General features: G+C 37.1%; 1 protein-coding gene across 4 annotated transcripts in view; it reads right to left on the bottom strand.

Annotated features, from left to right (window-relative positions):
• PHKB (phosphorylase kinase regulatory subunit beta) overlaps positions 1 to 26,427 on the bottom strand; it is a 194,912-nt gene that overhangs the window by 49,938 nt on the left and 118,547 nt on the right. For all 4 annotated transcript variants that reach the window (XM_068529138.1, XM_068529139.1, XM_068529140.1 and 1 more), the window contains 2 exons: positions 1,627 to 1,682; positions 1,020 to 1,113 (listed from right to left, as the gene is read on the bottom strand). In XM_068529138.1, coding sequence (XP_068385239.1) covers positions 1,020 to 1,113; positions 1,627 to 1,682 — 150 coding nt within the window. The remainder of the gene's footprint in view (positions 1 to 1,019; positions 1,114 to 1,626; positions 1,683 to 26,427) is intronic.

Below are 26,427 nucleotides of genomic sequence, written 5' to 3' on the forward strand. Positions count from 1 at the left end.
ATTTTAAAGTGTTACCTACTCCAGGGTTCCTTGCATTTTTAGCCATGTCTCTTTAATCGAGGGGGAGAAAAGAGCTCTAATTTGTTAAGGACTTTTGAAGAGCTGGTGCTCTGGGTGACCTAACACCCAGGTTCTGGTTTTGTTGCCAATGCATGAGGTCCAGTCTGATTAGCAACAACTCTGGGGCCTTGCATTTTCCCTGCAATGTGCACCTCACTTCTCTGAGCTTTTATTCTTTGTTGTAACATCAAGGTTTTAATCAAAAACATTTTTATCAACTTAACTGACTTAATCTTGATCACTTGAGAGAGACTATTCTAAACATTTCCACCAAACACTGCGGACTTTGTTCCTGTACTGTTTTTAATGATTACCAAATAAAAACAGTGGTTTAAAAATAATTAGTGGAGATCAACAATTTCCCATCCCTAATGAGCAGTAATATTCCTAAACTCAGGCATATGCTGCAGGGCAGTGCATACAAAAGGCCTCAGAAGTCATCTTTTAATCCAATCCAATAGGTATGTAACTGCATCAAAGATAAATTCAGATATAACTATTTTGAGACCTAGCAAACCAAAGAGGGTAGGAATTACTTCAGACTCCAAATAGTAAGGCAAGAGAAAAAGGGAAGTAGTTATTACCAATAATATTTAGGTGAGAAGATTTCTTTGATAGTTAATAAAAGGGAAAATAAATCAAATGTAAAGGTTAATTTTATACACCACTACTAAAATTAAGGCTGATTTGTTATTTAAGTGGTCAGTCCAGGTTAGTAATAGACTTTAGCAAGGAGCAGAAATCAACAAGACCTATGAATATAATGCACACACAATGCAGTTGTGTTTCAGTAACAGTGTCCGATAAAGTGGGTCTCTCAGCTTAATCAGAAAGACTTTGGATCAATGACCCTATCCTAGAATTGGATTTTTAAATATACTTCTTGACAATAAACTAAGTCTAATCATCATGCTCTAGTACCTACACAAAGGAGACAGTAAAGAAGCAGAATCACTTACTTTCACAAGCTCCTGCTGGGCCCAGATCTGAATGGGTTCTACCTGTTGAGGAGTTTGAGTCTGAATACCATATGTGTTGAGGAAAACTTGAAGGCTAAAAAACACAGGGAAAAAAAGAGACATTTTCAGTAATGCATTTACATGGACAATGGTGAAGGAGGAGGAGAAAAGGGGAAAGACTATGCTAGTTTGGAGCACATTATTCATTTGTTAATGTCAGCAATATGTCATCTGCACTGGAATCCAGAGCCCTCTTGGGTTCTTCACAAAGCATCAGCTGTGAGCTTTGGGGGCTGGCAGAGAGGTAAGCACTAACTTGGGGGATCCCCATCATCTGTTTGCATTAATTTCTCAAAACTACACACCAGGCAACACTGGCACTGGTCACAGACTTTAATTAATATTAACACCAACTAAAACAAAATTATTTTTAAACATGCAAAGAATGTTATTCTGGCACTTAAAGTGACATTAGTGACATCCTTGAAACCCTGTGAAGGGGTCTATGAAGTTAATTTCTACCACCACACTCAATATTATAAGCCTAAAGCAATCAGCCCCCTTCCCTCCCCCTCAAAAGAACACGCCACCCATCTGGATTTCATACCGTTGGCTTTCTGCTATGAGTGCTACATAAACAACCAAATCATTTTCCAGTGGGCCCTGTAATACAGAAAAAGGGAGGGGGGAAACATTTTAAAAGATCTGATCATCATCAACTATAATGAGAATCAAGGACAATATTAACCATCTCTAAGCAGTTCATTAAGATGATGGACACCAGCTGGCTCTAAGCAGTTGCCTCTCTTTCCTTGCTCTCCACTGCCTACTAATCAATTTGATGGTGTAGACAGAGTAATGGAACACCAAGGAATGGAAAGCCATAAATCTCACCACTACCGGAGGGGCTAGCCTGTCAGGGCTATTTTGAATGATGCATAAGAGTAGTTTGGGGACCGAGAGTCATTTTCCATCATTTAACTATGAAGGGAAGAGTGGGAACTAAAAATAAAAACCTAACTTACGTATTCTCTAAAAAAATGACTGTGAGTTAAAACTGTTCATTTGACATCTTCACCACATAAAGTTATTCCCTTTCTTGTTAGCCAATTTTCCTTTGGCACCTGATACATCAAAATAGCTTTATTCTAATATACAGCTTCTACGGTAGAGAATGAACTACCCAATTGACTATATAATTACCACTGTGTTAGTTAAATACAAGCTGTTGGGCTTAATAGTTCTAATCAAACATAGTGTTGGATATTTGCTACTTTTTGTGTGTGTGGAAAAGATTCACTATAGCATATATTATGCATTGCTAAAATGAATCCAATTTTGAGCTTGTATATAACTAATACAGAACATTAAGAAGCACCAATAAATTACAGTATTAGGAAGCTCTGAAAATTGTGATCAAATATAATTTCTTCATAGTAATGAATCCAACATTCCCAATAGTATGCTGTAAAACATTTGATTTACTATCAGTCAGTTCCTCTCTATGGTATTCAATATGCCAGTAGAATTTATGTATGATAGAAAGCAAGAAACACCAGAATACATATATCAGCAGTAAATAACATACAGTCAAAGGATGGTTCCCAGAATCATCGTGAAAATGCCATTTCAGGCAGTCTTCAATGTGATTTAAATGAATATATAAGGAAAAATATGATGGAACAACCTCACAGAAATAAATAGACTTTAAAAATGCTATAAATTCTATTTTTATTAGATAAAGACTTTAAAAGTTGATGTTACTCAAAAGGATGAGAAAAAGTAATTATTCAGAGTCTCATCAAGATTTCTAACAAATGAAAACATTAAGCTTTATTTTTCTTGGATGAAATCTCCCATTCATCAAAAGAAGTAACCTTAGAGTGGGCCATTATCTATAATCTTCAGGGCAATTAGAGTTTTTAAATAAAAAGCAAGTGAATACATATATTAGAATGCAGATGTTATTCCACTAACAATAAATAAGGCAGCTTACAGATCCTAACTGGTAAATTGGTTTCTTCTTTTTGAATCACAGGCCTGTTTAAGACAACGTTGTTTCTATTTGTATGACAGAGCACTCGGATCTAAAATGCCCACTACACATGTTGAATCATAGTGAGCATCTGATTAGGGGACTATTCGATGGTTGAAGAACTCTTTCATTTGAAAAGTCAGCATTTCGGAAAGTTCCAGTTCACAAACCATCTACCATAATGAGCTCAGGCCTTTAACCCCAGCCCAAGCGGGACGCTTCACCCCATTTCCACCCACAGAAAGAATTGTGCGTGGCCAGTCCCACCCCAACAATTTTCTTCCTTTCACTGACAAAGTTGGAACTATCTTTTCTCTATTTTCATAATTTTCTTCAAATCACCAAAATTACTGTCTAAACCAATGAAGTCTCTCTGAAAACTGCCTAATAATAATTAATACCTTCTATTTCTGAATGGTATTTTCCTTAATAATATTATAATATTTTCCGCTTTTAGGTTCACAAAGTACACACGTGCACATGCACACACACACACACACACACACATACTCAAGCCCAGTGTGGTACTAGTGCTCTCCATTTTATAAGCATGTATGCACTCATTCATTTGACCAATAGTTAAGACATACAAGAATCCACGCTAGACCCTGATATTACAAGATGAATACAACCCAGTGCCCATCCTTGAGTTTAGTCTATTGCAATAGATAGGTAAGTTTTCAAATGTGTTTATTATCACAGAAAAGTATCCCACTGATACCTTCCTTTGACAGTATAGATCTACCTAGTTTAAAAAATAATGGCTGAAAGACATTACATTATATGGATGTGCCATAATTTATTCAAGGCATGTTTATTTTGATAACATTTAGGTGGTTTCCAATATTTCGGAGAATCCTGAGGATTCAGGGAGAACAAAGTGTCAAGTACAGTATTTGAAACATAGTAACAATGAAGGGCACTAATATTTCCTGCAGCTGTACTTACAGTTTTCACACCTATCCTAGGGCAGCTGCTTTCTCTTCCTTGTTGAGATTTGCTGTAACATCTATGTTGCCCTAGACCCCACTGGCTTCCACCACTCTAAGACATTAGGACCATCCACCATCCCATTTTTACGACTAGTTCTTCTCCAAATAATTCCAAACATCTTTTCAAAGAAATCCTCAGATGACTTACCACCTTCCCAGTTTTCCCTCCCTTTATTTCTCAAACATAGACTACCACTATTTCCTTACCTTCCTCGTCTCTGTTAGCTCTGTACTCTGCCATCTATCTTGCTTTGCCCTTGAGATGGAAGTCCTTACCCTTTAAGTCCTTGTTCTTCTATTCGTCCCACTTCTTTCTCTTTCTCTCTCACCAAACTCATTCACTCTGGTATCTTTCATTATCACTTCTAAGCAGATGATTCCATACCTATATTTCTAGTCTTGAACTTTCTCTTGAGTTCTATCTAGTTCCCACATTTTAAACTGCTTTCTGGACATTTTCTTTTGGCTATTTTCAAAGTTAATAGGTCTAAAACTCAACTCCTTATCAACCCTACCTCTACCCCAAATAGACTCACTCTAGCTCAGAACCTCTGAACCATCTTTGACTCCTCTCTTTTACCCTCCATATCCAATTTGTCACCAAAATCCTGTTAATCCTTCCTTCATAAAATACCTTGCTTGAATCTTCTTCTCATTTCATTTCTATAGCAACATTCAGGATTGAAAAGTAACAACAATAGCAACAATCACTTTACAGAACATTGTACATTCTGTGTGTGAGGAGGCACTGATCTAAGTGCTTTAACAAACCATTATCCCCATTTTACAGGTAACAAAAATGAGGCACAGAAAGTTTAAGTAACTAATCCAAGGTCATAAAGCTAGTAAATAGCAGAGCTAGAATTCAGATCCAGGCAGTCTGACTGCAGAGTCTGTGCTCATAATCACTCACTTACTCTGCCTCTCAAAGAGTGGAAAGAGGGCAAGTTTTAGAAGTGAAATACCCACAAAACAAGTTCCACTCTTGTCACTTCCTCTCCCATGATCCTGGTTATCTAATAGGACCCTTAAACTTATCATGGACAAAACTGAACTACTGATTTCCATCCTTAAATTCACTCACCCTTAAAGTATGTCTTATCTCTCTTTTTTAAATTTTATTTTTTAATTGAAGTATAGTTGATTTACAATATTGTGTTAGTTTCAGGTGTACCACAAAGTGATTCAGTTATACATATATATATATTTTTTCAGGTTATTTTCCATTATAGGTCTTTACAAGATATTGAATATAGTTCCCTGTGCTATACAGTAAATCTTTTTGCTTATCTCTTTTATGTATAGTAGTTTGTATCTGTTAATCCCATACTCCTAATTTATCGCTCCACTCCCTCTTCCCCCTTTGGTAACCATAAGTTTGTTTTCTGTCTGTGAGTCTACTTCTGTTTTGTATATAGAGTCATTTGTATTATTTTTTAGATTCCACATGTAAGTGATATCATATAATATTTCTCTTTCTCTGTCTGACGTACGTCACTTAGTATGATATTCTCTAGGTCTATCCATGTTGCTGCAAATTGCAATATTTCAATCTATTTTTATGGCTGAGTAATATTCCATTGTATATATGTACCACATCTTCTTTATCCATTCATCTGTCGATGGACATTTAGGATGCATCCATGTCTTGACTACTCTAAATAGTGCTGCAGTGAACACTGGGACACATGCATCATTTCAAATTAGAATTCTTGTTTTTTCCAAAATATATACCCAGGAGTGGTATTGGCTGGATCATATGGTAACTCTATTTTTAGTGTTTTAAGGAACCTCCATACTGGCTGCACCAATTTACATTTCCACCGAGAGCGTAGGAGGGTTCCCTTTTCTCCACACCCTCTCCAGCATTTATTATTTGTAGACTTTTTGATGATGGTCATTCTCTAATAATTAGTAAAGTTGAGCATCTTTTCATGTGCCTGTTGGCCACCTGTATATCTTCTTTGGAGAAATGTCTAGTCACGTCTTTTGCCCATTTTTTGGCTGGGCTGTTTGTATTTTTTTGCTATTGAGTTGTATCAGCTGTTTGTATATTTTGGAAATTAACCCCTTGTCAGCTGCATTGTTTGAAAATATTTTCTCGAATTCCATAGGTTGTCTTTTTGTTTTGTTGGTGCTTTCCTTTGCTGTGCAAAAGCTTTCAAGTTTGATTAGGTCCCATTTGTTTATTTTTGCTTTTATTTCTTTTGTTTTGTGAGACTGATTTAAGAAAATATTGCTATGATTTACGTCAGAGAATGTTTTGCCTATGTTCTCTCCTAGGAGTTTTATGGTGTAATGTTTTATATTTAGGTCTTTAAAACATTTTGAGTTTATTTTTTGTATTTGGTGTGAGGGAATGTTCTAATTTCATTGATTTACATGAGGCTGTCCAGCTTTCCCAACACCACTATTTCTTATCTCTTTAAGATGCCGTACTGTGCACTCATTTGATCTGGCCAAAAATGTGTAAGTTATCCTTGATTCCTCTTTCTCCTTCAAACCTCATAACCAGTAACCACTAAAACAAACAAAAAGACAACACTTATTGAACACTGTGTAGCCATATTATTTACTGATCAAAACACCCCTATTAGGTAGGTTACTACAATTATCCTCATTTACTAAGGAGAAAACTGAGGTGCAGAGTGGTTAAAAAACTTATCTAAACATCATATAGCTAGTAAGTGGCAAAGTAGGGATCCAAATCTGGGCAATCTCATCTATCTCTTAAACATTACAGTGTACTGTCTGCCTCTCTAACGCACTGTTAACTCACCAATAAGTCCTACTGGCTCTAGCTCCAAAGCACATCTCAAACACACCACTTTTCTCCAACTCCACTGCTACTACCACCCTACTCAAAGTCACCATGATCTTTCACTTGGTCAACTAACTGTTCTACCTACCTCAGTCTTACCCCACCATTCACACAGTCTATCCTGCAAACAGCAACAAGGATGGTTTTTTAAAAAAGTGTAAATCAGACCATGTCACCCCCCCCCCAACATGCATACACACAGACACCCTGTTTAAAACTCTCCACTGTCTTCCTATTGCCCACAGAATAAGAACCAAACTGTTTACCACAGCCTACAAGTCCCTACATAATCAAGCTCCAGCCTACCTCTTCTTTCTCATTCTCCCTCCTCTCCTTCACCATGTGTTAGCCACACTGGGTTCTCTCCACTGAAAATGACAACTGTGTTCCTATCTCAGGGCCTCTGTACTTAACTGCACTCTTGCTTGGAATGTTTTCCCTTCAGATTGTTGCATAAGGCCCTCTTGTTATACAGGTCTCAACCATCATCACTTCCTTAGAAAGGCCTTCATTTTCTACCGTGGCCAGCCCCCCTCTATTACTTTACCTTATTTTGTCTACTTCACAGTACTTGTCATCTCCAGAAATTATTAGATATTATTTACTTATATATTCACCATTATTCATCCCCACCAGAAAACAATTCCCTGAGGACAAGCACCTTGATCTATCTTGTCTATTGCCTAGAAGAATGCCTGGCACACGGTACGTGCTTACTGTCTGATGAATGACTGCCTAGGCAAGTTTCTCTATGTTCTTCTGTGCTTATCTATAAAATGAGAATAATGTTATTTAGGAGGCCTAACACATAGGCAGAGGATCAAACAAAAGAGGGCCTATAAAAATATTTACAAACTTTGATCTGCTAAACAAACGATATTTATACTATTCTTTGTTGTGTGACTATATTAATTAACCTCTCTAAGCCTCAGCTTCTTCATTGGTAAACTGGGATAATAAAAGTGTCTACTTTATAGGGTTATGAGGATAATACATAACATATATAAGCATTTAACACAGTGTCTGGCATATAGTCTTTTTTTTCAATATAATATACATGCTTTTTTAATTGAAGTATAGTTGATGTATAATATTATGTAAATTACAGGCGTACAGGTGTTTCACAATTTTTAACGGTTATACTCCATTTACAGTAATGATAAAATATTTGGCAAATACTCTTAAGTGTTTAAAAAGCATTAGCCCTTTTATCAATCCAGTAACATGACTACAATCCTGGATCACTGTTACAGGCTTTCTGGACTTTCTGCTTCACACTTGCCTTTGCCCATCTTCTGTACTTCATGGTTAGGGAAATTTTCTTGTATCAGTGATTTTCACAAAGGAGGTGGTGAAAAAATATTTGTTGAATGAATGAAGAAATGGGAGGAAGGGTGGGCAGGTGAGTAACAGGCATATTTTTGTCATGTTTAGGATATCACTTTTATACTCCAAAACCAGTGTTTCCCAAATAAAGCCCCAACTTCCTGAGGACCTTTACAACTTCACTTCTACCTGCAGTTCCCTGTTTGTCTTAGAACACTCCACTAAAAAAATAAAAAGCAGTTCATCATATCCATCTCAAGTTTCTGTCCTCTGTCCTACACTTGGACTGTTCCTTCTGTTTCTTTCTGCTTATCCAGTTCCTGGCCCACTCTTTCAACCTAGTCTCCTCCATAAAGTCCCCCAAACATCAGGATGCCAAGACGTCTCTGTCTCTATGAGCAAGAGCAGGTGCTGTCTGCATGAGTCACTTGCCATCTCCCTGCCAGGGCTTTTTTCATGCTTATGAGTGGTCTGTACAATTAGAGAGTGCACCCTTGACGGATGCCTCATGCTCTTTTCTCACTTAGCATGTACACAGCACCTTATACAAAAAGAAGGCAATTGGCACTCATTCGGTGGTCTGGAGGAAAAATATTTTTTTAAAGTATTGTTACATTTTTATTAGCAATATACAAATCTTCCCTTGAGCATAAAGGACAAATATTTGCAAATATAAACAAGATATTTTTAACAAAGGGAAAGAATCATAACTAAATGTACACATATTTTTATAAGCTATTAAGGATTGTACAAGTCATTTTAACTACATGATTCAGGACCAACAACCTGTAGTTGAAAATATTCCAATTTAAAACTTTCATTTCTATAAATGAATAAAGTCAGATTGGGTTTTTTAACAGTTTTTTAAATTGAGATAAAAAACCACATAACATAAAATTTACTATCTTTATCATTTTTAAGTGAACAGTGGAAGAGAAACTTTTATAGCCTAACTTGCTGGTGAGCTGGGCACTACCTGTATTAATATTGCACCCCACCTTGCTCAAAATTTAAAACTATGGTAATTAAAACACTGCATGTACATCTGTCTAGATTCTAGTTTTCAAATTAACAAAATCAGGTCAAAGTAACAAGGCTAGGAGATTTTCAGCTGGGAGCTATAAATAAAACAGTGTAATACAACTTTCAAAGGGTATACAGAGAAATTTAAATGTGAATGTACCCTAATGGTTTTCCTTCCCCTTGTTCTTTTTTCAGTTTAATTTTAATAGACAATTAATTCGTATGGTTCAAAAATTTTTAAATTATGAAAAAGTTTTCAGTGACGTTTCTCTCCTACCAGTGGCCGATGTATCCACCCCACCACCTACCAACCACGCAATTACTATGATTACTTATGCCCCTTTCCGGAGTTGCCTTTTGCATATAAAAGCAAACAAGAATCTATAATCTTACTTTCTCATATTTTAGACAAAAGGTAGTATACTATCAGTACTTTTTCCCACTTAATCATATATCATATATTAGTACACAGAACATGCCCTCATATTTTGTTTTAACTGCTTAGTATACCCTTATTTTGTATATGAACCATACTTATTAATGTCATATTTTCACATCTTTTATCATTTAAGGCTAGTCAACCTTTTGCAACTGAAATCTCTGAACATGGTTATAGTTAAACCGTGGAACCATTAAACATCAGGTTTTAATTTTGCTTATAAGAGTAGAACAATCATTCAACCAAAAACACTCAGAGGCATTACTACCACTGGATTATGTGGGGGCACTAGAAGATTGTTATCAGAAAAGATCAGTAAGATGGGATTTTGGGAGGGGGCAGTGGGAAGCATGTGAGTCTTTCCTAGGAGAATGGCACAGAAAGATGTATAGATTCTGTTCATTTATAACTTATTCATGGAAATAACATGACAGGCTAGTAATAAGATTTATATTATTATTTTATTGATTACATTGGTTTTGTCGTCCAGTTTAGAATGTCAAGGAATTAATATATCTCAAGAGTCTGTCATATGTACTGTCACAAAAACTCCCATTTTTAAAGATCAGGAAACTGAAGTGAAGAGTGGTGAAATAATTTGTCAAAGGTCGGTGGTAGAACTTAAACCTGACTGCAGATATGTCTAAGTCTAAAGTCAGTATGGTGCCTGTCATGGTATATATTGCATGAATTATGTGCTGCTTGCTGCTGTGGTTTGTATTAGTTCAGGTTCTCCAGAGAAACAGAGCCAACAGGGTGCGTGTGTGTGTGCGTGCGTGTGTGTGTCCACGCACGCATGCGCACACGTGTGTTTGTGAATGTATAAAGAGAAGAAAGAGATTTACTATAAAGAACTGACTCAGGCAATTACGAAGTCTGGCAAGTCCCACAATCTGCAGGGTGAGTAGGCAAGCTGGAGACCCAGGAGAGCTGATGGTGTAGCTCTAGTCCAAAGGCCAGGAAGCTCAAGACCCAGTTCTAGTCCAAAGGCAGGAAAAAAGCCAATATCCCAGTTTGAAGGCCATCAGGCAGGGAGAATCCTCTCTTACTTGGGGGAGGGTCAGCCTCTTTGTTCCACTCAGGCCTCCTGGGATGAGGCCCACCCACATTAGGGAGGGCAATCTGACCTGCTCACTCTACTGATCTGAATGTTAATCTCATCCAGAAACATCTTAACCCTCATCCAGAATAATGTTTGACCACATATTTGGGTACTCCATGTCCCAGCCAGATTGACACATAAAATTAACCAACACACAGTTGTAGGAATGTGTTACAGTCACAGGGAGCAGAGTGGTGAGCAAAAGCCTTTGTGTTCTACCAACAGTCACTCTTCATTCACTTGACATCAGGTCTGAAGAAAACTCAACTCCAAGGGGTGTCTACAAAACACCTATTTTCTTATCTCCTTTTTGACAGAATACATTTCGTAAATTTTTGGCAATTAAATTTAAAAATTACCTCTTCTATTAAATAATGAATACAGCATGTAAAACTCATAATTCTTATTTTTGCAACATTGTATTAAGCTCTGGTCTAAGGCGCTTTATTTTTAATATGCCCTATGCTGCATAAAATAATCTACTGTGGCTGGCTTGAATAGGTCTTTTACTGAAAGAAGGACACAGGAGGAGGGAGAGAAGGAAAGAAAAAAAGAAGCCAACAAATAAACGGGTCACACCCCACCCAAGACTGGTCTTGCCTCAAGGGCAGTGCATTGAAACATTCTCTGCCTCTGCTTCTGGGGCCTTATAGAAACTCATTTATGTTCATTAGCCTTCATCAGTAGGTCCTGCCAACATCCAGCATTTTTTCATTACACTCTTTTTTCAGCAAAACCTCATTAGCTGAAGAAACCAGGCAGATGCTTTATACATCTCAATTCCAACTAGAGACACCATATCCACAGTATTTTTCCTGCAAGAGCCAAGTAGCAGGCTACAGCAGTTTGAACACAGGCACATCCTGACTGGAACACACTGGCATCTTATTCTGACATTTCCAACCAAGCCAAAGCAGCTACTTGGAGAAAATGAATAGGGATGCAGAGGAAAGGTAAGTGGAAATACCAACAACAGCATGGTTAAAAAGCTAAACTTGGCTTAAGAGTAGAGAAGGCCAGGGAGAAAATGGCCCTTTAGGATCCCTGTATTTATACATTGCATTAGTGATTATACAAGCTTTCTATTTAAGAGGAAAACAAACGAATTTTAGAAAGTATTCCCAGACCTCAGACACATAGTTTCAAATGCCTGAATGAATAACTCGGGCAATGGTTTTTGAGAGCAGTCCTTTCAATGACTGCAATTATCATGGAAGGGAATACTAATCATCCTTTTGTCACAACAAATTGATTTGTTGAACTGTTTTTACTCCTGTCTAAGCAAATGCTGTAACTGGATGTTTCTATATTTTTATCTTAAAGAAATGACTGTGCTATTGGTCTTGTCTATTTCCTGGAAATGATGCTAAAATGACTATATGGGCCCACATGGAGAAACCCTGACTCATGGTGTTCACACAGATTTAATCATAACCAGCAGGAAGAACAAATGATGAGAAACTTATAAAAACACAACAGAGTGGTCAACATAGGGAAAGACTGGTAAAATGAGGGTGAGATAGGGGAGGTATAGGCAGAAGAAGGGGAGTATAGGTTCCAAAAATCTAGCCATTTCCCTCTCAGAGTTTCCATGTCATTTCAAAGGACCTCAGGTGTTGGGTTACCACCACTGAAAGGTCTCCAATGGTAGACAAATGGAAACCAGCTATTTAGAATCATGGGGGAAAAGGAAGCAAGTTATAGCAAGACAACTTGTTTCTGGTTTTTCTCCTGTGGATGCCTACATTGACTAGATCATTTCTCTGGTGTCTGAGTTGAAATGCCAGAGGTAGAAGGGGCCATTTTTATCATCTGGGAGTAGGTAATAAAAAAAGGTGTGAGGGAGTCCATGAGAGGACTCCACTTCAGCCAGCGGAGCACAACTTTTAAACTATTTTTTATGCTGAAATTCTGCCTAAGATTTTGTCTGAAAAATGGGTTTCCTTGATAAAAATCAGTAACCCACTTGATGGATGAGGAGACTGAGGTACAGGCAAGGGAAATGGTCCAGGTCCTCAGCAAGTTAGTGGCAGACCCAGAAACAGAACCCAGGTCTCTGGACTAACTTGGTCTAGTGTTCTCTCTACCAAGTCAGTCTGCCTCATCTTACCAGCTAGACAGTAAACTTTTCAGTACACTAGAGAATTGCCAAGTGCACGACTCCATGTATGAGTGGAAATGAATGGACAGGCCACATGTACAGTTATTACAATGTGAAAGCCACCTAAGAAGAGGGGCTTTGAAGGGGGAAAAGTATAAAAACCTGTGCTACTTTCTCTTTCAGCACTAGATGCTCTTCTCAAGAACAAAAAGACTGGGCTAATTAAACAGTGCAAGGGAGAACCTGTGGTAAGATTTATAGCTGCTGGGTTAGAGACCAAACAGTTACAGAGGAACCCAGCAAGCTCTAGAATCCAACGAGCTTTTAACTATATAGAGCCATGTTCACTGGTTGAGGCCAAATTGTTTCTAGTGTAGATTCTCACTGGGGACCTGACTGCAGAGGACACACGCTACCATCGCTCTTAGCAGAGTAAACCTAAATGTCTTCCATATTGATGAGATCACAATTCAACAAATCTGTGTACTAGAAATGCTCAGGGTTTGTTCACCTGTTCATTCATCCAAACATCATGGTAGGCACCAGGGATGGCAGAAAGATAGATGAAATGTTATTCCTATTCTTCAGGAACTCAGCATAGAACGGAGAAGACAAACTATATATGGAGTTCAGTAGGATAGTAAATACAATGCTATTAAACCGGTGGGTGCTTTGAGGGCAAGGGAGGGAGCATCTAATTTAGTCTCAGAGGATTGAGGAGGACTTTATAGAAAAAGGTATATGAGCTGTAAGAATAAAAAGGATAAACGTAAAGGATGATATGAGAGAGTAACTGGAGATAGGGCTACTTTAGATTAATGGTCAGAAAATAATTCTCCTGGGGGGTGTCATTAAATCTGAGACTGAATTCAGTATCAAGAAGGAACAAGATCTGGTAACAAACACTCAGGCAGAAGGAATAGCAAAGGCCCTGAGAAGAAAAGACTTGAAGGGTCTGAGGAACTAAGAGGAGACCAGTGTATGTGGAGCATAACAGGCAAGCAAAAGAATAAGAGGTGAGGGTGGAGTTAAGGCCCAAAAGGCCTTCTAAGGCAACAAGGCATTTGGCTTTCATCTAAGTGGAACGAAAAGCTACTTTTTAAAAGGGTTTCAAACAAGGAAAGACTCAATGTAATTTACATTTTTAGAACAATAGTAATAAATACATATATAGTACCTACTATAGGCCAGGTTCTGCCCAAGCATTTTATATATATTAACTTATAATGGCTGCTATACAGACATGGTTTGCAGAAGGCAGGGTGGACACAAGGAGATTCATTGAGCGCTGCAGTTGAGAGATGATAGTGGTTGGAATGAAGAAGGAGCAAGTGAAAAGATTTCAGGAATATTTAGGAAATAGAACTGACATGACTGGATTGGGAAGGGGAGAAGGAGTGACATAGGTATGGAGGAATCAAAGATTACTTCTATGCTTTTACAAAGTTTAAAGGAGAAGGGAGTATTCAATGGTACTGAATATCTTTGAGGACAAACAGACTAAAATAAGAAGAAAGATCAATGGATTTATCAATTAGGAGGTCAGGAGTAATCTTCTGCATGTGTTTTAGTAGGTCGGTGGTATAAGCAGTCAGACTGCACAGGGTAAGGAGTGACTGGAAGCTGAAGAAATGGAGATGGTGCAAGTATTTTTCTCAGATGTTTGAAAGGGAAGGAAAGAAGGGAACGTGACAGGGGGCACATTTGAGGAATTTTTTTCTTTCTTTCTTTCTTTTTTTTAAGGTCAGGGACAATTAAACATCTCTATAGATTGAGGAGAAGAAGTATGTAGAGGGAAAGAGGTTGACATATAGAAGAAAGAATGGATATCAAAATAGAACAGGATAAAGGTGGAGGGAAAAAAGTTGCGTGAGTTAATGCCTGGGATTCAAAAGAAAAGATCCATTCATTATTAGAGGTATCTCAGCATGTACTAGAATACATTAATCTAGTTTTTTCTTATTCAAGTATAGCTGATTTACAATATTATATTAGTTTCAGGTTTATAACACAGTGATTCAAAATTTTACTAGATTATACTGCATTTAAAGTTATTATAAAATATTGGCTATATTCCCTGTGCTGTACAATATATCCTTATAGCTTATTTATTTTATACATAGTAGTTTGTAGCTCTTAATCACCTAACCTCCATTAGCTTAGTTTTAACCTTTATTTTTACAGACACTTCTGAGAACTTAAAACTCTATCTCCCACTTTCAACAATTTTGACCCAGTGCAAGGAAGGGCTCATGCTCTGCTACATACGATTATTTATTCTTCACTGCCACATTTAACTCATATTCTTGTGCTAACTTTATTAGTTTCTTCAGTCTCTGATTAATGATAGAAGAGTCATAATCGGTGTTCAGTTATCTGACCATGCCACAGTGTCCCTTTTGCTCTCCGAACCACACACTCCCACAACGGAAGACGTTTTAAATAAGATTGAGGAAATAATAAGGTGCTCACAAAAATAATTAAGAACAATAAAATATGAAGGTTTTCTCATGAAAATTCATAAAATTTATGAAATTATATAAAATTGTATGCATTATATGAATATGGCCTTCTCCTAAGCCACTGAAAGTGATTTTCAAAAGATATATTTATTAGGCATTACATTCTGACATTTCTAATTTAACATTCTTAAGAAGTATGGGATACAACAGGATAATGTAGTCTGAGAAAATGCAACAGACAGTTAAGTTGTATCTATGCCAAATCAAAACTATCAATACAGGGCTAATTTTTAAAGTGCAACTATTGATACCTTCCAAATTAAAAAAAAGCCACTTGTCCAAATTAAAACAGTGGCTTGCATGTGTATAGGGACAGTCTTAATCAAAGACATACAAAGAGGTAAGAGAAATTTAACAGGTCAAATACTCAAAATTTAATTTTTTCTAAACTGAATATAATCTAAAAAATATATTCAAATGCCTCCTTACTTAATGAGGCTAATCCTTCCTTTACATTCTTTCCAATTCTTCAAAATTCAAATCTTATCTTCTGCGAAACAGCCCAACTATAATGTTTAATCAATAGACATTATAAAAGTTTATACAAGTATTTTAATATATAATGATTATTAATAAGGTCAAACTGAGTACTAAAAAAACAAAAATAAATGAAAAACTTGCCAACGTAGGAGGAAACAAAGGAATGACAGAAACTAAATAGTGGTTTCACATTCCTACTGGTAAGTGACTGGTTGATAAATGATTATTTGTTGGCCTAGCTATAGAAGCACTATGCTAGCTGTTGTGTGGAAGCTGCAATAATGAAAGATACGCTGCTTAAGACTGTCTACCTTAGTCATAATTAAGGCACAATGAGGACACAGGAAAATGACATTAATATTATAAGCCCCACTGGCAATGATTCTTCACTTAAGCAAACTTTGGTCAGGCTCCTGAACCTCCTTGTAGGCTCATCTGTGTGCTTCCTTGTAAAATTCAGTTTTAGCAAGAATCCTGCTTAGTCAGTTTAACCAGAACCCTCACCATCAGTATCTATTTGTTCAGCCTCTGTATCTGTTCAGATTCCTCATCCTCTACCATCCCCCAAGTGATATGTGATCACCCTGGCCTGTCTTAAGCAAAGAATCCTGTTGGTTGGTTTAACCAGAATCCCCCTTACCTGTGATATTTCCTCTTAGTAATTTTTCATCCACTGACTACCACCATGCTCCTTGGTTATAAATTCCCTCTTGCCCATGCTATATTTGGAGTTGAGTCCAATCTCTCTTCCCCACTGTAAAATCCCACTGCAGTGGTCCGTATACCTATTGTGATGGTCCTGAATAGTCTGCCTTATCATTTTTAATAAGTGTCACTGAATAGTATTTTCTTTAATACCATGCAGTAAATGTGCATTTTCACCATGGTGTATATGGCTCACCAGGCCACACTTCAGGACACCTGGGTTCCAGCATTGGATATGTACCTGTGTGACCTCGGACATGTCACTTCTCTTTGAATCTCAGTTTCCTGCTCTATAAAATGATGGAATTAAACAAGATGCTCTTGATAATCTTAATAGTCTCTTAATATACTTTTAATATTCTACCATGTATGTGAGGTACAGGTAATAAACATAATGGCATGGCAAATAATTTTGAACTTTATCGGTGAAACAAGAAGGAATCAACTCCTCTCTACAGAGCTATGGGTAGTTTTATGGTTTATATAGACACATTTGATTAAAAAATAAAACATTCCCAAATCTAGGCTAAGGTCTGTAACAATACATTTGGATCAAGTGTGTCTTAGGGAAGGAAAGTTTCTAGAAAGTGATTTTCATTTTTATGTACGTGTGAAAAATTGTTTTATCTTATCCCTTGCCTAATTTTCTTTAGCTAATGAACACTATGGAATATAAAATATTTCATTTAGGAACAGATAAGTAAGTAGAGACCTTTTAATGAAAAGCTTTTTAGCCACAACAGCAGTCTTAAAAACACTATAATGCAGTATACATTAAATCTTAATCGGCTCTTATTAGGATAAACTTCTAGAATAGAAATTATTACATTAAAGGGTATTATATGGTACAGGAAACTTGATATAGCCATATATTACATTATATGATACAGGAAACTTGACACAGCCAAATAAAGAAACATCATATAGACATTTAAAACAACATTTTATAGAAATAATATGAAAAATAACTATGAGAGTATAAATAAGTGTTAGCGAGTGCAAAACTGAATATCCAGTAAGACTATGCATAATAAGAAAGCCTATACATAGTAATAGCCAAAATGTTGAAAATATAATGTTTTTCTCCAGACTGTTTAGGATTTTTCTCATTCTCATTATGAGAAAGTAATATTATTTATAAAATAAGTTATTTGGAATAAAATAAAAATAGCAATAATATTTATTTAGGTCTTATAATGTCAGACATTTTGTTAAGAGCTTTACATACAATATTACCATTTAATTACATACAACCACCATGAGTTATGAAGTATTATCCCTATTTAATAGGTGAAGAAAGTGAGGCATAGAGAGATTAATTACACTGTCCAAGGTCACTGAGTTAGTAAGTAGAAGAAATGGGTTTTATATAAGCTAGGCCTGTATGATGCAAAGCCACTATACTATACCACCTTCTTAAAAATAAAAATTACATATATATCTCATATTCTTTAATCTTCAGGAAAATAATTTGTACAAAATTTCATGCAACTGTATTTTCAGAAAACAAAGTATGAAACCCCCTTTTCTTCATTAATTTGAAAAATGAGAGACCAACAAGTGTATATGTTTTTAGCTCAGATCTGTATAAATATGTACATGATTTAGTAAATACGTACTGACTTTCACCCTAAATTTAGAACCTCTGCAGCTTGGAAAATAAGCTTTTATGACTAAAAAGCATTCCTTTCACATTGACCTTTTCTCCAAAGACTGTCAAAGTAGATCAATCCATTTTAATTGGCACAGTAAATGTGCTAGTTTACTTCTCAGATTCAAAGCTTGGGTATCACTGAAAATGATAAATGTGAAACTGAATTCTCTCAAGGGTGCTACAACACACATGATCTGCTCTATCACGATGATTATGCCATAAACGTAAAATATTGCTTCAAGTAGCTGACAAAAAATACTCATATTTTATTCAGTACAATGGCAGAAACACCTGGAACTCTCTAAGGACCTTGTGAGAGAACACTGCTCCTGGCTGTCAGGGAGTAGGGCTCCCAAAGCCCAGTCCTCCGGCTGACAGCTCCTCATAATATGGATCATTAAATAAGAGAGGGTTAGAATAGAAATAAAGGATAGGTTTCTCTTCGAAGATCAATAGACCTTTAAAAACTTTTCGTAGATTCAAAAATAAGAAAAGAAAGGGAAATAGGGAAGTCCCAGGTAAATTCATAAATTTATTTATATTTATGAATAAACAGGATTCTGTTCTCAGAATAAAATGCCAGGAATATAAGTGGGCTCAGTGTGCTGAATCAGAACAGGGGCACAAATTGAGACTTGCAGTAGATTCATTAAAACAATACTAGATCATAATATTCCTTGTACATCTTTATTTTGGACAATAAACCTTGTTTTCTTGCTTGGGTCTATTTTTCTTCTTTTACATTTCTGCCATGAATATAAGAAGTCTTCATCTTGTAGATGAAATATTTCATAATATCTCACGCCTATTATTGGAACTTTTAATTTTAACAAGTTCAGTGGGTTAATTAGCGTGGCGCAGTGGTTAAGAATCCGCCTGCCAATGCAGGGGACACGGGTTCGATCCCTGGTCCGGGAAGATCCCACATGCCGCGGAGCAACTAAGCCCGCGAGCCACAACTACTGAGCCTGCGCTCTAGAGCCCGCGAGCCACAGCTACTGAAGCCCATGCATTTAGAGCCCGTGCTCTGCAACAACAGAAGCCACCACAATGAGAAGTCCACGCACCGCAATGAAGAGTAGCCCATGCTCACTGCCCGCACGCAGCAACGAAGACCCAGTGCAGCCAAAAAAAAAAAAAAGAATGATGCTATTATATTTGTTTAAGCTCATTTTTTCTTTTTTTTTCTTTTTTTAACTTCAAATTTAACTTTTCTAAGTTCTGGATGTTTTTGACCAAGTATTTAATTTTCATTGGCTCTGGTATAAATACTAGTTGATAGGAGACTTTCATTTCCCTTAAAGACTGCAGACAGTATTCCTGAAGAGAACCTTTGTGTAGCTGTGGCATAGGCAGGCTAGACTTTCAGAAGCATTTCTGATGCCTTGACTATTTTATTCTGTTTCATTATGATAATCATAAGAACTTCTGTTCAGCACTCAAATTCATTCCCATGCTTGTAGATAAATTTGGCTTTTTGGTCCCACACAAGCACTTTCTTTCTTTGTCAAGCTAATGAAGTAGAGTTTTTTTAATCCTTTAAGTAGAAATTATGTCTCAAACTGGTTACACTGTTTCAGAGCATTAGAATGAACAAATAAAACTGAGCTTCATGCAAAATTTCCCTAAATCACCTAAGGCTAATAAACCTTTAAAAACTGTGAACAGATCTGAAACAAGAATATAAAAAAGGGAAGCAGGTATAAATCCATATTCTAGGAGTGCTATATAACAAATCTACTAAATTAGGAGAGGTTTATAACCTGTCTTGGACTGCAGCAAACTCACTTCCTGAACAGATGGTCTCCCACCATTTAATCACTCTTTTAACTCCCTACAATCTGGCTTTTGGGCACACTATCTACTAAAATCACTCAAAGGTTAGCTGTAACCCAGATCATGGAAGCCAGCAACAAAAGTGCTAGAAGGAGATTTCACGAATCAAACCCAGCAAAATAATTTTATAGATTAGAAAACTACAGTCCATAAATGTTAGGAGATCTTCCTCAGATTACACGAGGGGTGAACAATGCAAGGTCAAAACACCAGCACTTGAGTTTCTGCCAATGCTGTGCTGTTCTCCCTTGCCAACTAGGTAGTCAGCTTTCTTGAACCACTGTCTCACAGTTAACATTTTTCACACTTTCAAGCCAATGACACTGTTTTACCTTCTTGCTGGATTCTTCTGTCCTGCCCTTCCTTGAACATCCCTTTACCCCACCATCTGCATTACCTGTACCCTGACAAAGAACTAAGCCTTAAGCCTAGCTTTCCAAAATTGTCTACTCTCATCATTTCAATTCCCATCATGAGCCATGTGCAATAGCAACACGACTTTGTAACTTTTCTTTTCATTAACTGCTGGGTACCTCAATTAACTACCATGTCTGCATTGAAACTATCAAAATGCAAATAATAATAGCTAACATGTATTGAGTGCTTAACTATAAACTAGGGGCTGCTCTAAGCTCTTTACCTATATTAACTCATTTAAATCTTTAACAAATCTATGAGGTATTATTCTGATTTCACATGTGAGGAAACTAAGGCACAGAGAGTTTAATCAACTTGCCAAAACTTGGATTCAAACCCATGCAATGTGCCTCCAGAGGCTGTGCTCTTAATTGTTTTGCTCGGCAGAATGTTTATATGAAATCTCTACTATTTATATTCTTGAATACTAAAATAGCATTTTCATATCAGAGTGTTTTTACCTGTGACTTTTCCGTTTTTATTAGAATGGCTTATTTATGTAAAAATTCTGTTGCATTCAATATCTATTTCAAGAAACAAGTTCAGTTTTTTGCAAATTGCTTTAAAAATGAAGAAAAGAAATCCAATTCCTGGCTGGTCTTATTCTATTGCCTGTTAAATGTGATAGTTTCAGATAGAATCCTGCAAACATTTAAAAAGATATTAAGTTTGTTTTCCTATTAAACCAGGAATCTTCTGTATGTTGATTAGTATAACACACATTTCAAAATAAAGTCCATTTGCTACAGAACTCCAAAGGCCCCCAGTTGCTACAAAAGGATGTCCTTTTTAGGGGCAACTTATCCCCAGTGGAAAACCATAACGCAGAACACAGTGAATCCGTGAAATGGACACAGTAAGCTGCTTACAGTTTCTTCCAAATATGAATGAGTAGCAAAGGCTCAAAACAAACAGTCTCCAAGTGACCTATCTCACGTTAACATGGCAGACGCTCTGCAGTGTGAACAGTCTAAGTCTCAACCACAGATAACCAGCAGGTAGTCAGCACCAGAATTACCTAGGCAACAGAAAATGATGGGCCCCCTAACAGGAACAAGTTAGGGTGAAAGAAGAAGGGGAGTAAACACTCAAATAAAGAATCTTGCTAGCTTCTGGAAAGTGTCTTCCTTTGGATAAGGAAGAAGGAACTCCCTAATAAAATTACTAATTGTTAGACTTGTGGACTTGGTCTCATCCCAGTGCTAACAGGGAAGGAGAAAGTAACAGTTAGACCCTTTTAACATTACAAATGTTATATATAATGTATCCCAGCATACATTTTGTACTGATGTAACATCTTTCCACTTAATTTTTCAGATCATTTCCACAGGCCTCTCCGTCTCCTAAGGCACAGGTGAAACTATTTTTCTGTGATGTGATATTGAGCCAGGCTGTCCAGGAAGCAAAATATTTCCTCTGTTAACTCCTTCATACCATTATGAAAATCATTGCTTCCATGCCTGACATCCCTTCCTCCTTTTCTTCTTCAGTTAACATCTTCATATTGGTTCTGCCACTTGACAACTGTGTGACCTTGGAAAAATTACCAAACCTCTCTGAGACTTGCATTATCTATCTGTAAAGTGGGTATAATAATATTTATTTCAGAAAAGTGTTAAAATCAGAAATAATACATATAAAACAGTTCGTACAATGCCTATAATCATCAGAAGCACAATCAATAGCGGTTTTCTATTTTTCTCACTTCCTTTCTCTAGCCCTGTCAAATACCAAACTAGACTGATAGAAGGCAAAAAAGAATAAGACACATTCCCTACTCTGAGTACCCCTGCCAGAGAGGCAGGCATGTAAACCAACAACTACAATAGCATGACAAGTGTTACAACATGGTGTATGCAAAGGGTTATAGGAAAGCAGCCTTCTAAACCCATTAGACTTGTTTTCAGGGAGTGATTTATAGGATGATTAGATAATATGATCTTTTGTATAATGTATCTTTTCCAAATCAAACGTGACATAGGAAAATAGGGGTAAGCGGAGCAGGCATTGTTACCCTATCTACAAGACTAAAGAACAGATTAAATAACAGTTTGGTATAAATTATTCTCCTTCACATGTTTCTTTACCAATTTGAATAATTCTGGCATTTAATTTACTTGGTTTGCATCTACTTGGAGCTATCACAACTGTTCGGTGAACATCTACCCTGCTCAAATCCCAGTGTTAGGTTCATCAACTAAGATCTGAAGAAGCACAGAGTGTGGCTGGAGAACAAGATACTTAACAGAAACAATGAGAGAAGACTCAAGCATAGTAAGTGAGGCCTGGGCTCCTAGTTCTAGAGAGTGGCGTTAGCACATACACTCAATTCTCATTCCTCTCCAGACCCCACAGAAATGACCATATAGATGCTAAAAATAAACAAAAAAGACTAAAGCCATAACAATAAAGAGAAAAAGAAAAAAGGGGCATCAAATCAGATATTTCAGCACATTTCTAGTGTAAAAGATGGCAAATAGAAGTGCATTAATGAAGAAAGCAGAGCAGAGGAAGCCTATATAACCAAACTGTACCACTTAGAGCATCACCATAATGCTGCCACAGGTATGGGAGTTGATTCACCAAATAGAGGGGCCCCAGAAGGGTACTTCGTTTGCAGAAACACTGGACGGGAGAAGTGGGATGTGACACAGAACTGATAAAGGCAACAGTGGCTGGCCTGAGGTCCCACACAAGGAGCCACAGTCAGCAACAAAACAATAAAACAGGGTTTTTCTCTTAACATACTGAACAAACTGGCTGGGGTGAGTTAATGCTTTTAGTGTTGGCAATAGCTTCCTCAAAGTAAAGCCCTTCACATTCTGGCATTTGGCAAGGGTAATGAGGGTCTTGTTTGTTCCCCACTGGATCCTCAAGAGACAAAACTCCCAATCACGTCTTCCTCACTCGCTGTTGGGGCTGGGGGACAGGGGGAGGGGACCACTTAATACACTGAGAATAATCAGACCATCTATCACGTAATACACAATTGAACAAATGAGGATCACCAGGTATGTGAAAAATAACCAACGGGAAGAAAGAGAAACACCACGTTAATAAAACACAAAAAGTACCTTGGGTATTATGCTTAGTGAAATAAGCCAGACATAGAAAGGCAAATATTGCATGATTCCACTTATATGAGGTACCCTGAATAGACAAATTCATAAAGACGGAAAGTAGAATAGAGGGTACCAGGAGCTGGAGGGAGGGGAGTAGAGGGAGTCATTGTATAATGGGTACAGAGTTTTTGCTGGGGATGATGAAAACGTTTTGGGTATAGATAGCAGTGATGGTTATGCAACATGGCAAATGTATTTAATGCCAATGAATTGTGCACTTATGAATGGTTAAAATGATAAATATCATGTAATGCATATATTACCACAATAATAAAAAAGAAAAAGATCACTCAGGAAATTCAACAAATGGTGCTCTGACAACTGGATATCTGCATACAAAGAATGGAGCTGAATGCCTACCACATACCATGTACAAAAATTAACTCAAAATGGATCAGAGGCCTAAACGTAAGAGCTAAACCTATAAAATTATTAGAAGAAAACACAGGCAGAAATCTTTGTGACCCTGGATTAGACAATGGTTTCTTAGATATGACACCAAAAGCACAGCAAGAAAAAAAAAAAAAAAAGATAAATCAGACTTCATCAAAATGCAAATTGTCTGTGCTTCAAATGACACCATCAAGAAATTGGAATAATATTTCACCAAATGGGAGGAAATATTTCAAAATAATACAAGGAACTCATATGTAGAACACATAAAGAACTATTACAACACAATAATAAAAAAGACAAAGAACCCAATTTTAAAATGACCACAATATCTTAAAAGACATTCGCCCAAAGAGATACATATACATATCCCCAAAAATATACGAATAGATGCTCAATGACTTTAGTAACTAGAGTAACTAGGGCAATGCAAATCAAAACCACAATGATATACCACTTCTTATACACTAAAATGCTATAATCAAAGAGACAGATAATAACAAGTGTTGACAAGAATGTAGAGAAACTGGAACCCTCATACATTGCTGGTAGGAGTGCAAAATGGTGCAATCGCTTTGAAAAACAGCCTGCAGTCCTTCAAAATGTTAAACACAAAATTAGCATATGACTCAGCAATTCCATTATATCCAAGAAAAATGAAAACATGTCACACAAAAACTTGTACACAAAATTTCATGGCAGCATTAGTCACAATAGCCAAAAAGTGGAAACAACCCAGATGTCCATCACCAGATGGATGGATAAATAAAGTGGTATACACACACAACGAAATGGTATCTCGCCATAAAAGGACTGAAATACTGATACATACTACAACACTGATGAACTTTGAAAACATTATGCGGAGTGAAAAAAATCTAGTCACAAAATACCACACATTATATGATATACCCAGAACAGGAAAATCCATAGGCAGAAAGTAGATTAGTAGCTGCCTAGGGCTGGGGTAGGGAGAGAGAGAAAGGTTGAACAAAGTGGAGAGTGACTGGCGTCATGAAAATATTCTAAAATTTATTGTGATGAATATACTAAAAACCATTGAATTGTACACTTTAAATTAGTGAATTGTATCAGATGTAAATTACATTTCAATAAAGCTTTTATTAAAAAATAAATGTTCAATAAATGATAGCAAATCTTATTTTTAAAAATTACAGAAAAAAAGACTATTCAAGGAACAGAAGAGATCTTAACTCTTAATTTTTATTCATAGAAAGACTTATGAAGATAAATTATCCATTAAAAAAAGGGGCAAGAAGGAACAAGAGAGCCCGGACTCAGCTTTCCCTCCTGCTCTAAATACAATTATTTACCCTGGAAATAATTCAGTGGATAATGAGTCAAGGGCTCTGAGAGCTGGAAAGAAGGCAGTAGACTTGGCTGGCTAAGAACCAACCCCAGGACTTGAAGAATGGCAATGTGGTGAGATTCCTAAGATCCCATACACACTGGGCTGAGCACTGTAGAGGCCTGCAGCCTGAAACAACCATCAGGCACAGACAAAAAAATAAACACAAAAGCAATAAAAGTCTGTTCTCTCTGGCCAAAGGACTGGGAAACAAGAACCACAACAGCGACCAAGTGGGGAGATCCAACCCTAGTTCCTCTACTTGAGGTACTAGTTGGCCAATCTGCCTTCAGCAGCACCTTCAAAGCCCTAGTGGGCCCACCCAACCTCTGCTTTACAACCAGGGCACTTGATGGGCCAACATGACTGTAGCATCGGCAAAGAAGCCCCAGTGAACTGTCTTGACCTCTGCTCCACAAATCAGGCTTTAGCGGGCGGTCCAATTCATCTAGGATAGCAGCAGTAAAGCTCCAAGGGCCATCCCAACCCCCATTCCACAACCAGTGCACCAGCATGGAATTCTGAGCAGCCTACAGCAGCAGCTTCTCAGCAGTGCCAAGACTACCCAACCTCTGGGAAACCAGCAAGCGGGCCGATACACCTGCATCAGCTGAGTTTGTTATCTCCTGGCCGTCCACCCAGTGGCATAAGGAGACTTAGGCCAAGAGAAATGGCATAATATCTGTAGAAGAACACAAATTTGAATTGGCAAGGGACTTCTCGTCTGAAACTATGGAGGCCAGAAGAAGTACACAATCATTCTTAGTGCTGAAAGAAAACAACTGTCAATCAGGAATCCTGTATCTAATGAAAGTATCCTTCAGGAATGAAAAGGGAATAGACATTATTAGACAAAGGAAAACTAAGAAATTTGTTGCTAGAAGACCTACTCATAAATAATGTCTAAAGAAAGCTATGTGAGCAGATAGAAAATGACAACAGAAGGCAGGGACATTCAGAAAGTAAAGAACGATGAAATGGTAGAAGTTGGGATAAGCACAATATACTTTTTTTTTTTTTTTACTATACTGCTTGGCATTTTATATTTGAATATTTTGCAATAATTTTAAA

The sequence above is a fragment of the Eschrichtius robustus genome, chromosome 19 (assembly GCF_028021215.1).
Source record: "Eschrichtius robustus isolate mEscRob2 chromosome 19, mEscRob2.pri, whole genome shotgun sequence".
Taxonomy (NCBI): Eukaryota; Metazoa; Chordata; class Mammalia; order Artiodactyla; family Eschrichtiidae; genus Eschrichtius; species Eschrichtius robustus.